The sequence below is a fragment of the Polyodon spathula genome, chromosome 6 (assembly GCF_017654505.1).
Source record: "Polyodon spathula isolate WHYD16114869_AA chromosome 6, ASM1765450v1, whole genome shotgun sequence".
Classification (NCBI taxonomy): domain Eukaryota; kingdom Metazoa; phylum Chordata; class Actinopteri; order Acipenseriformes; family Polyodontidae; genus Polyodon; species Polyodon spathula.
The window spans coordinates 27,987,246-27,999,477 of NC_054539.1; the positions used below are offsets into that span (position 1 = coordinate 27,987,246).

Consider the following 12,232-nt stretch of genomic DNA (forward strand, 5'->3'; position numbering starts at 1 on the left):
ATCAGAACAAGGATCTGTTAACTCTTGTTATAATCACATTTCTCAGTTAAAAAAATTGAAGTACAACCTGATTTAATTAAGATATTTCTAAATACAATGGACAATGAAATACATGGTAATGACAACAACATTTTGATACAATAATTGGCCAACAGATATTTTAGGGTGATCCCCCCACTTATATAAGGCTACGGGCAGCTGTTAAGGTGGAGAAGGGGTACAGTTGGCTCACTGGAATACTGGGAGACCATACCCTGACATAGCTTTGAGAAAGTGGCATACTGCTGGGTCTTTAAACTATGCTAAACAAATATATGCACACTGATGGCTTCAGCTAGAACTGCATGGTGACACAACTTCATATAGTTTTGGTTGCTGTAATTCTACCGGTTGGCATTGTCATGTGTGCAGCACAAAAACAGCTCTGCCATCTCCTGCTGAATTTCCTTTGGAAGTAGTTTATTAGTATGTTTGAAAATACTGGTAAGGACAGTTCTTTTTTGGCATCCGTTCCTAAATGTTTTTACTGGTGTAAAACAAGAGATTATATGCGCTACTAATTCCTATTTGTGTCAAACTGGCACAGGCCATCTCTAAAAGGACATGTCTCTTTGGACTGGCATGTCTGTTTGCCCACGAGAAACTGCAGAAAGCTTTAGTCTCCAGCTCTCACAATGAATGGGCATTTTATAAACATAAAATCACAAAAAAATGAATAATTAAAAGAAAAAAATCTAGGAAGTTTTCTTTACCTTGATATGGGAGGCATTGATGTAGCCGGTGTTGTTTTCTTTGGTTGGCACAAGCTCAACACGGTTTTCCTCATAAGGAACGATGTCCCGGAAGCGGTTTCGCTCTGCGTTGTCTGGCATCACTGCCGTGGTGAAAACGCCGTCAGCTTTCTTCTTTGGGATCTGCTCATACTCTGTGAACACCATTTCCTCTTCGAGCTTCCTTTCCAGGATTTTACACTAAAAGCAACAAAAGGAAGATTTCTTAACAAGGCACACAAGTCATTATTTTATTCTGCATCAACTGCAGAGGCTTTGATAACCCCAAACCTCATGGCGAGTGTGTAGTATTAACCAGATTACTTCTATTAAATAAAGACATGCCTGACTCACAAACAATTTCAATGTTACTGTATGAGCAGAACTGAAAGTCAAGGGGCTAAACAATCTGTAAGTCTTACATAGTGGGTCCTATTTGCAAGACATTGTGGGGCTTCAGGTTGTAGCGTGTAAATGTGTACAGGCTGACATTTAGCAGCCAAACTCATTCAACATATTATTCATTTGCTGTTGTTACGTGGAAAAGTTCACTTAGGGACACCCTTTACTGCTTAATAAACAGGAAGTATTGTTAGCGTCAAAAAGTGAATTACGCAATTTTTGCTTCTTCGTAAATTTGTCACGTGTAAGCGGTACTGTTTAGTCTACTTCAGTTAGTGAACACGTTTAAAACTATTTGTAAACACAGAAGCCCATCCGATAACTGATTGTCCCTTGTTGTTACTCATTCAATTGCAAATCTAATATTAAAAAGTACTGGAATGCTCAGTGCTTTATATTAAAACATATTTCTATCCAAACAAAAGGAAAATAAGAATGCTTGGGACTGAGAACTGAAAAAACAATGAACAGTGATGTTAAGAAGACAGCATCCAAATTGGAGCTTTTGTACTGCTTATCAAAACAACTGGTTCTACAGATTACACATCCCATATCAATGAAAAAATTACTGTGGAGGCTACAAAGACTATTTTCCTTTTGGTAGTCATAATAGAGGGAAATCGTTTCCAATAGAAAAACACTTCTCATCAAAGATGAAAAGAATTAATTCTTAAAATAAAATAAATTACATCTCGACTGACCTGCTCACAAAACTACAAACTCTCTCACCCTGGCTCCAAGTCATTCTTGAGAAAAATATTTATTTAAATTCCATTTGGAAATTAAATCTTAGAACTGGGAGCACCATTTATTATTGTCAAAAAGAAAACTTGAAACGGATGCAGTAAACACACATAAAAACGTTGTCCTCAGTACTGGATTTCTGAAATACCGATGACTAGACTGTTGATAATAGCTAAGGAAATGCTGTTCTGTGTAAGTACTTCACGTTGACACAATCTGTTTTAAAGCTCAAGTATTTGTCTTTAAGACCTTTATCCTTTTTTTTTTAAACCACTCACTCCGTGTGGAAAAATGAAGAGAATTTGACCTGTATCTAGAAATTGCTTAAAATCGTTTTGCAATGGTTTTCAGTCTCATTATTATATTACTCATGATGCCCTCGTGTGATTCTTTAGAGGCTGAATAACACTGGCTGGAGTGAGGCATGGTGACAGCAGAAGCAATGAAAGATTTCTCTTTTCCATTCTGCTATTCGGTCAAGGAAACTGACAATTTTGCCCACTGTCCATTATGTGATGTGTTTTTACTACACACACACACACACACACACACACACACACACACAGACACACACACACACACACACACACACACACACACACACAGAGCAAAATCTGAAATTTTTGGTTAAATCTAGGAAAAAATTCTGTGATTTAAGTTAAATCCAGGGGGAACAAAAAACAAATATGGGGGGGTGGGGTGTTCCATGGCCAGAGTCCTGCATAAGTCTGATTGTTACAAACAGTTTTCAACCCCTTTTCAACCACTAGACCCGCTGTTACATGACCCGACCCGAACCTGCAACCTGCTGCAGCACAGTATTCTTACCCCCAAACTGACCCAACCCACTTTAATAAGACCGGCAACCCGACCAAAACCTGCAAGTGTTTGTCCTTTACCTACTGCCTGTGTCGACTGACTCGCTCACACTATCATATTCACACACAGAGTGGTAGCTCCCTGTAGTGGTCTGGATATAGTTTAACATAGTAACATATTTACTCTCTCTACTTACTTTACTATCAAATTGAAACCAGGCCTTCAGCAGTGAGAGGCTACTGCCTAAACTCTCTGCTCCCAAGCCTTCTCTAAGGAAACTTGAAACATTCAGAACATATACAAAACGTGTGTTAACATTCCTGGCATTTATCACAGCTTTTTTATCCCCATCTGACTATGCCTATTGAATCCATTTCTCTTACAGCATTGTATTCCATTCTCTGTGTGTCTGAACTGCACATTCGCTGAAACTAAAACTTGTTATCTTAATATTAATTCATGTACCGGCACAGGTTTGGTTTTGCTTAAGATGGTTGAAGGTAAAATCTGACAAGGAGAAACTGCCTCCACTACCTGATTCACGAGTCCATAGAGACAATGGTGGCAAACCCTCTAGAAAAGCAACACTTAATTGGCACAAGGAAAACAGACATATGCAACTGCAACATTTTTTTTTTTTAAACCTACACATTAGACAAATTTCTTGAATTAAAAAGACTTTTCAATTGATTGTAAAATATTAACACAATTCAAATGAAGATGAGGGAGCCTGAACTATAAGACATTCTTATTTTTATGTGGATGACGATACATATCCAACACCACCTCCCCCGCCACCTTGAAGATTCCACGGATTCAAAAGTTGAACTCATTTGGCAAGTGGGATGCTTTTGTAACACTCTTATGCACCCGAATTGAAGGAACTCATGATATGCAGTCATTGCACTGTTCCACCACACCAAAGCTCTCTACCCCCTATATATTTATTTTCTTCATTGGAGTGGTGTTAGTTCAACTGCCAGCAAGAAAAAATAAAGAGAATGGTGCTGATAATGTATTTTATTTAATGCTGGACAAACAGTTTTCATGTTACCAAACTTCTTACCAAATTTTCATTTTTAACAAGCTTGTTCAATATAGTGCTGCACTACAATAAAGTAATATATTAGGAGTAACATTTCACTCTGGATCCCACCAAATAAGTTTTCAAAAGGCACCCATATGCAGTGGAATTTGTGTTTTATTAAAGTAATAATACACGACAGGGCGTTTGTTGTGCTGGGATAACATCACGCCTCGAGTGGTTGGGCACAGGGCCGCAGGCTGTGCGTCCAACACCCGGGAAGTGATGCTATCACAGCACAACACACAACCTGGGGGAGCACTATTCCTATTAATCAATGGCTCACATAGTAAAAATAGCAAATAAGACTAATTTCATGTTTAAAAGTAATGTAAATTAGACAAATGTGGAAATAACATTCCACCTCATAAAACAGACCCTGTTTTCCATTAAAAGTATTAACTAAAAGAAACACAAAGGATGGAGGGTGCTGGGGAGATCGTACAGTGGTTGATCATTGGAGCAAGCATCACAGTTGTTGTGTTTGCTGATTCGCCAGGGAGGCAAAATAAGCTGATCTCTAGAGCCAGTATTACGTTTTAGCCATCAACACCAGGCAGAAGGATATCTATATCATCAGATGGAAGGAAACGCTAATGGATGGAAACGCAGATGGATCACATTAGTTTACTGTAAAGCTACCTCTTAGTTGGTGCTTAAATCTAAATGGAGTCTAAAATCAGCATGAAGTTCTAAAATCTACTCTCATGTAATGGAAATCATAGATATACTTAACTGTTATATCTGTTTAAAGTGAGTTAATAACAACAGGACTTCAAGGTTTTTTTTTGTTATGTATGGCTTGAACACACTATTGACAGTACATTAATGTTACAGCTCAGGGGCGGTTCATTTAAGTGTCTGTTTAAGTCCGCTCTGAGCCCCAAGTAACTGCTTATGCTATACGGCTCTCCGGAGCTATTTCTAACAAAGGCATACAATTGCCTTATAACTTTATTAAAGTGTTCTATCATGACAGTTTTCAGATCTATATTTGTGTTACTCTCACTCACCCATTTGGTTTGTCTTTTCATGGATGGCTCATTTCTGTCAGATTCTATCTCGTCTAGTCCCTCAGAGTTGATCTCCAAGTGTCTTTTTTATGTTTTTTTCTCATTATCACTATCCTGGTCTCTGTATTTGAAGGCTCTTTGCCAAATGAGATTTCCACAGTTGTCATGTTGGTTAGGTAAAATTCACTTCAGGAATTGTGTAATTTCTTCTGTGTTATTGACAGTTGTGGTGGATTGATATAAGAACATAAGAAAGGTTACAAGCGACAGGAGGCTGTTTGGCCCATCTTGCTCATTTGGTTGTTTTCAGCATCTGTCTTGGTTTTCGGTGAAGTGGTTGTCGGTACTAGATCCATGATATTATGTTGGGGTAACATCATGGGTCGAGTGCAAAGCTGACCAGTCAGAGCTCAGGAATTTTTCTTGCCATTGTATAATATATTTTATTTCAAAGGTCAGTTAAATATTTATATAAAAATGTTAGTAGGGAGGCTTACATATGGTCTGAACTTATAATCGTGTCTTTAATGACTAGAAATTGTTTTAATGTGTCATTCAACAGATGGCATCATCTACAGCACAGTGACCTAAAGCCACTGAAGTCATGCTGTTTTTGGTGAGACATAAGGAAATTGCCAAATAGCAACAGGATAATTCCAGTCACATTGCTGCTTGTGAAACAGAGGATTTGCTCCATCAATGTGCTGCCCTGGCCTGCACTTTCACCCGATTTAAACCACACTGAGATTAAATTGAGACTTTAGTGTCGGCACAGATGACCTAAGAAAACCACAAAGCTAAACAGAACATTTCTGGAATATTGTTCCAATAATTGGTAGATTCCATAGCAGTGGTGGCTGGAGGCCAAAAAAAAAAATTGGGAGGCAGAAGGCTTAAGAGTCCCCTTAAGCTCCCAGCAGCAGTAGAATCTTATTATTGTATTTCAGACTGACAACACTTTTCATGTTGTTATTATTATTATTATTATTATTATTATTAAAGGTGACTTACAGGTGTTACACTACATTATTATTAGTAAGTGCAACAATAGTACAAGATTACAATGCAAGATTCATATTTAAATAAAATACAGTAAGTGCTAAAATAATATAAATAAAACTTCCAACAAACACTAGCAGAGAAAACAAAAACAACATTAATAACTAGATTTGTTCCCTGAGAAAGTGGTATCATAATATAAAAATATATCTCACTTTCCTGACGCTCCCGCTGTCACAATGCAATAGGCATTTATTTGGGTGTGCAGTGTCTCAACATTTTACTCATAAACGAGCACACAGTAGCAGTGCTTCAGCAGGGGGAAGGAGGATAGAAGTTGCTCCTTCAATTAAAAACAGGGCTCAGACCATATCACCTGTCATTGCTAATCATGTGGTTATAGAGAGAGGAGTTTATAACAGTCTCGCTTGTTGGAAATTCTGGCTTGCCTGTGACTGGTTAAACCTCATCATAGGAGGAAAAATAGATTGAACTACTGCCCTAACATCCTTACACCACTGGGCAATAGTCTCCATCTGTCATGTGATTTGTTCACATCACTGTCGGATCCGCCCCTTTTCAAAGGAATGCCCTCCACCTCCACTCCAAAAACAAGATAAAATGGCTGAATGAAAAAACTGCTGAATAGTGATTCTGTGACCTAAAATAAAATTGTAAAACAGTTTCTGTTATTTATGTTATTTACTTATTTAATAAGGAGTAAACCATAATGAATAACATAGAACTAATTCTCACAATTTTCCAAAAGAATGAGAAAAAGACTGCTATCATTCATTTTCATAGCTATAACTTTGAACAACAATTCGGCTCCTACAAGTTTAGTGAATCATCCCGGTACCTCCCACAGAGACTTCATGCCTGCCAGATCGTTTGATTTCTTCTTGTCTGTCTGCAATGAGCAACGTCTGCAAGGCACCGTCCCTTTCCCAACCAAGACTGAATGTAGCTTTCCGGCTTGAAAAATTTAAGAGGAGGACCAAACAGTTTTTATAAATATCAATTTTTATGTAGTTTCCAGTGGTAACAAGTTTCTGATATTTGTCAGAATGTCGTTCATTGTGATGAACATTCGCTCACATTCCGCAGCGGATATTACTAGTGTCTTTAACTTTGTCGTCCTCATATTATATGTCAACGACATATTCTCGAAATCTACTTCCTGCTCTCTGGGCTTGAGAAATCTTGAAGAAAGCACAACGGTGCTTGACTGACTTGTCTCCGAAACAAACAACTGGATTGCATGGCCACTTAAATTTATTGAGCACTTCCGTGTGTTTAAAGAGGTCTTAGTATTTTATTTTATCTTCATCTTGTTTGGACTCACCCAATGCACGATGTGATGAGCGAGTTGTAAGCATTCACTGTTATATTTTTATTATTATTATTATTATTATTATTAATAGAATCAGAAACTTTACTAGAATCCTCCATTAATATGGATGTTAAGACAAAATCAATCCATTTTTCTTCACTAACCTCTCACGCTCAACTTGTACGTAAAGTGTAGACAGAATTAGAGAAACTTTGAAGCAGGCTCGTTCAATACATGAAAGGTAGCACGCTCTAGAATAATGCACAAATACTGTGCACCTGCACCTACATGTTTCTCTGTCACTTCACCATGATTTGTGGCGCAAGGAAACCCGATCTCACCGTTTTAGGCTGTGTGTGTGTGTGTATATACGTTTTGTTTACTGAAATTATAAATGAAACCAATAGACATGCAAGTGTAAAACTAACAGGACCGCTGCGTCATAATTCTAATTGGAACATCTGGAAACTTGTTACGTTACCAGAGATTAAGGCATTTTTGTTGTGTTCTGCTGGATATGGGACTGAATGTAAAAACGGACATAAAAGAATATTTCTCAGAGGAATGGGCCGACAAATTTTTCAAAGATGCATTCAAGAGATCATGTTTCTTGCAGATCTTTTCGATGGTACACCTTTGCTCTCCCCTCAACCGGGTGCCTCAGGCTGCTTTTCTTAGCACAGGACAAAAGGTCAGGAATGTGGTCAGCTACATAGACACAAAATGTCGTGAGCTATTTATCCCAGGTAGAGACATTTGCATTGATGAGAGCACGGTTGGCTTCAAAGGAAGGATTATCTTCAAGTGCTACAATCCTCAGAAGCCTACCTAGTGGGGGATGCGTGTGTTTGTTTTCAATTTGTGAAGTTGGAATCAGGACAGCTACCTGTTCGCCCTAAAACCTTCAGGAAAGCCTTACTGGTACAACTGGTGGGAAATGATCACAACCCTGGCTCAAAAAAACGTGACTGTCCGTCATTAACAGACAGAGGAGAAAGGCTGTATGGAAAGCCACATTTCTTCGCCAAAAATGAATGAAAGAGCACTAAAGACTGCATTATGCAGTAACAGAATGACAAAAGGGGGGAGGAGACAAAAGGGGGAGGAACGTAAATCTGGCCGCCATCTTCTTTTACAAAAGAACACCATTTTACCATATTTGAATTCCATTGTCCCCAGGATGATGCCTACTAAGTTAGGAGTCAGTTGGTTAAACATTTTGGAAACAGAAGCAGTTTGATGTTTGGGCGTGTTTTGACAAATTTGGTGGCAGCCATTCTGATTGTAAAATTTATCGCAGCAACTTCTGCTTCGCAAACTTCAAGATTTTCAAAGGTTTTTCGAAAAAATGCTTCAGGCCACCATCTTGGTTGATGCAGAAGCGGAATGTTTTTTGCATCAGAACTATAATCTACACAGGATGATACCTGCCGAGTTTCATGTTGATTGGTTAGAAAATCCCAAAAATCCCACAGGGTCCGACATTGGACTAGAAAGGGAAAATTGTAATGTCAGACCTGCAAAGGGTTAATCTCTTTGTGCTCCATCCTGCGGATGAGATGTTAAATCAACAAAAAACAACATATGAATCCAAATTAACATGTATTTATACTAAAGTAATATAAAAATGACTACAAAAGATTTAGAAGTGAGTAGTTTTTTGAGATTTACGATTATACTATAAATACAGTATAATCGTAAATCACGAAAAACTACTCACTTCTAAATCTTTTGTAGTCATTTTTATATTACTTTAGTATAAATACATGTTAATTTGGATTCATATGTTGTTTTTTTCTGACTTTATGTGAACGAAAAGACACACATTTGCCCGTTTTCCCATTGGAAATAGTGATATTTTGAAATATCACTGTCCTGGTCACAAAAGCAAAGTTTGTGGGGAATAATAGCCATTTTCTATACTTTTGAGGCATAAGCAATTAGGAAATAACACTTACTACCCAGGAACAAAAATTGTGTTACAGTGTTGTTGTTATTATTACATTAATTATTATCTATTACTATATTATTATTATTATTATATTATTATCTATAGATAGCCAGGTTTGTCCAAAAGGTTTCAAAACTCACATTGTCACCGAGCGTTCACTGAAATCTTGTGCAGACTTCGATAGATAGACGACTGAAGCGATAGCAGTAGTCTATGACGACATATCACGAGATGGTATAGTTGGAAAAAGACAGTTCCAGCAGTACAGTTATTTTTAATTGTCAGCTATCGGTAAGCCATGGATACCCAGAAAAAAGTTCAAAATTTTTTCAGCCAAACTTTCAGTTTAGATGGCTTACCAAAACAGTTTCATTAGAGACATTCATGGTCGCACTCTCGTTACTTTGCTTCAAAAGGATTAATTATAAAACTTCTGCTCATTTATTTTTTTCAAATGCAATCTCTATTAGTTTAAAACATGACTATAAAAACAAACAAACAATGCGTTTCGACAATACCGTGTCTTCATCGGGTTCATATATACACACATACATACTGAGCATTAAGAGACACTTATCACTTATATTTGAGCATCAAAAGAAACTTATCATTTATATTTGGATAAAATTCACTAGATGTGATCGAAAAATGACAACCCGGTGCAGTGACTTGATATTGTGCTGATGAACAATTGACATCACAAAGATGCTGCAAAATGATCTGTCGATCATGGGCAGGTGTTGTGACTCTTGCTCTCCCAGTTCGTGACCTGTCATTGACAGTGTGTGTCTGGTTATACCATCTTGCCAGGTTTGAAATTGCTGGCTTTGAGCACCCAAGACGTCGAGCCACAGTACGCTTCCCTAGTCCAGCCTCCAACATGCCGACTGCACGAAGACACTGCTTTCTTGACAGACATGGCATATTATTTCTGTGATTTTCTTTATTGCTTTTATTCAAGCTTGCAATTCAGCAGCTGAAATCACTCCATATCCAGTGTCCAATCAACTGCCTCACTAATTAGGTGATTAAGTGCATGTGCTTCAGTCATAGTCGCTCAAGCGTGACATGGCCAAGGACAAATGATCAAGTGATTAAAAAGAAACTAAAAACATGTTGTTAATGTCCATCATTTATATACCTTATTTTTTTCTTTTGATGCTTTGTGTGTGTGTGTATATATTATATATATGTGTATATTATATATATATATATATATATATATATATATATATATATATATATATATATATATATATAGTGCAAAAGTACGTGTTGTGAGATTTTGTCACTCCGTTTTGTGATTGTAACCCCGTTTTCTAGTGCAGGAAATAATTTGCTCACAAACAGATTATATTTTAACAGGTTGGTACCTGTATGTTTATTGTGTACAAGCCAGAAAAATAAAGCAAACAAACAAAAACCTAACTCCAATTTGGATCGCTAACTAAACTTTTCACCAGATCTCCAAACTAACGCCAGACAGCTATGCATTTTACCTGTAAGCAAACACACACTCTTCGAGTATTACAATACCTTTGTACAATTGTTTTTCTGGGTCTTTGTTCGGGTCTTAGCCTTAACATCAAACCTGACACATGCCTTAGCCCCATTTAAATATATGTGCCAATTATTAACAAGCATTTAATTAAACACCTCAGAAAAATCATGCTCGGCCATGCTACCTCACAGCATTCTGGAAAATGTTGTCTCATTATCGTATCATGACTGCATAGTCCTTTCACTGAGAATACAGGCTGTGCAGTAACCCCAAACCGATGTATTTGCCATTGACTACTTTACCCCAAATTCTGTTACTAAAAGTATATATATGTGTGTGTGAAAGCCCTGCCGGTTCACAGTTGTGTGGGGAATATTGGGTGGCAGGAGGGGGTTAAATTCCTCCCTGCAAAAATACGTGAGAATTGGATAAATGATTAATTAGGCTCCAGCCACAAGTGTATAAAAGGGTGACCATGTATGTTAGGTTAGTTGTGATGGTGAAGGAACGGTGCAGTGGACTGTGTTTGTTTCAGCATTGAGGAGATATTCGAAATTGGCAGAAAAATATTATTAAAAGTAAAAAAAAAAAAAAAAAAGTTTCAGACGTAGCTGACAGAGAAAACATTTTATGAACTTGGCACATTTTAATATCGTGCAAATGAGAAATATAAATACTGGAAAACATTCTTTAAGTTTTAATCTTACCCTTTCATCCGTTATCACTTTGTAAGTGTCCTCCTGGTTGTCCTCAGGAACCGGCAACCTTGCCACACAGAGACCATTAAGCGCAGCCATTTTCAACGGCCTCTTAAGGGAGTCCATCTTCTGCTTCTCTAAATTCTTTGGCAAGAAAAGACAAGTCTGCGATCACTCACTGATTCCATTGTGGAATAAAATGACGTTGTTGGCTTCTTTCTTTTCTTGATTTTCTGACCTACTTTACACAAAGCCGTCCATATTACAGAAAGTAATCTTGGCTAATTTTAAGCAGTATTCTCATATCTGCCAAACACGGATATGTTTGTTATTCTGAAACTTGAGGTTTGAAATACAGTACAGCACATAAATATAGTGAAGAGTCTAGTGACTTGCCTAAAGGCAAAGTCATTGATGACAGTGGAACATATATCCTAATAAAACAAAACAAAAAAATACATTTTAAATATTCTTAAAATGTACATGTGTTTCTGGATACAACTTTGAGATAGATCAAGCGGTTATTTACAGGCTTTACATCTCCACTATATCCCTGTCTTTGGAGACATTCACCCTCCTTGGAGACAATAATGACATAGGGCTCAATTCTCCAATTAAATTATGTTCTGAACTGAAATTTCTAAGTTAATATTAGTCCTATTAAATTAAGTGATGCAATTTTTTTGTACTCAGGGTTTAACAAAATGAATAATATTTAATGTCTTACTAAATTCTATGGATCTGTAGCTTGCTTATTTCCATAGCAGCAATTTCTACAGTCACTTCATGAATTTGTTTAAAACAAAAAGGGGATCACAGGTAAGTGGAGCGTGTGTATGTGTGTGTGGTATAAAATCCCTTTGAAATATTAATACATCATCAGACCTATAGTTTCCTGAGTTAACCTGTACAATAACA

At 37.3% G+C, this 12,232-nt stretch overlaps 2 protein-coding genes across 5 annotated transcripts in view; one reads left to right on the forward strand and one right to left on the reverse strand.

Annotated features, from left to right (window-relative positions):
- The window catches only part of LOC121317101 (N-lysine methyltransferase SMYD2-like), a 99,641-nt gene that overhangs the window by 47,803 nt on the left and 39,606 nt on the right, over positions 1 to 12,232 (forward strand). The gene's annotated exons all lie outside the window — the stretch shown is intronic.
- The window catches only part of LOC121317100 (tyrosine-protein phosphatase non-receptor type 14-like), a 109,587-nt gene that overhangs the window by 4,249 nt on the left and 93,106 nt on the right, over positions 1 to 12,232 (reverse strand). For all 3 annotated transcript variants that reach the window (XM_041252702.1, XM_041252701.1, XM_041252704.1), the window contains 2 exons: positions 11,324 to 11,458; positions 753 to 971 (listed from right to left, as the gene is read on the reverse strand). In XM_041252702.1, the coding sequence (XP_041108636.1) occupies positions 753 to 971; positions 11,324 to 11,458 (354 nt within the window). The remainder of the gene's footprint in view (positions 1 to 752; positions 972 to 11,323; positions 11,459 to 12,232) is intronic.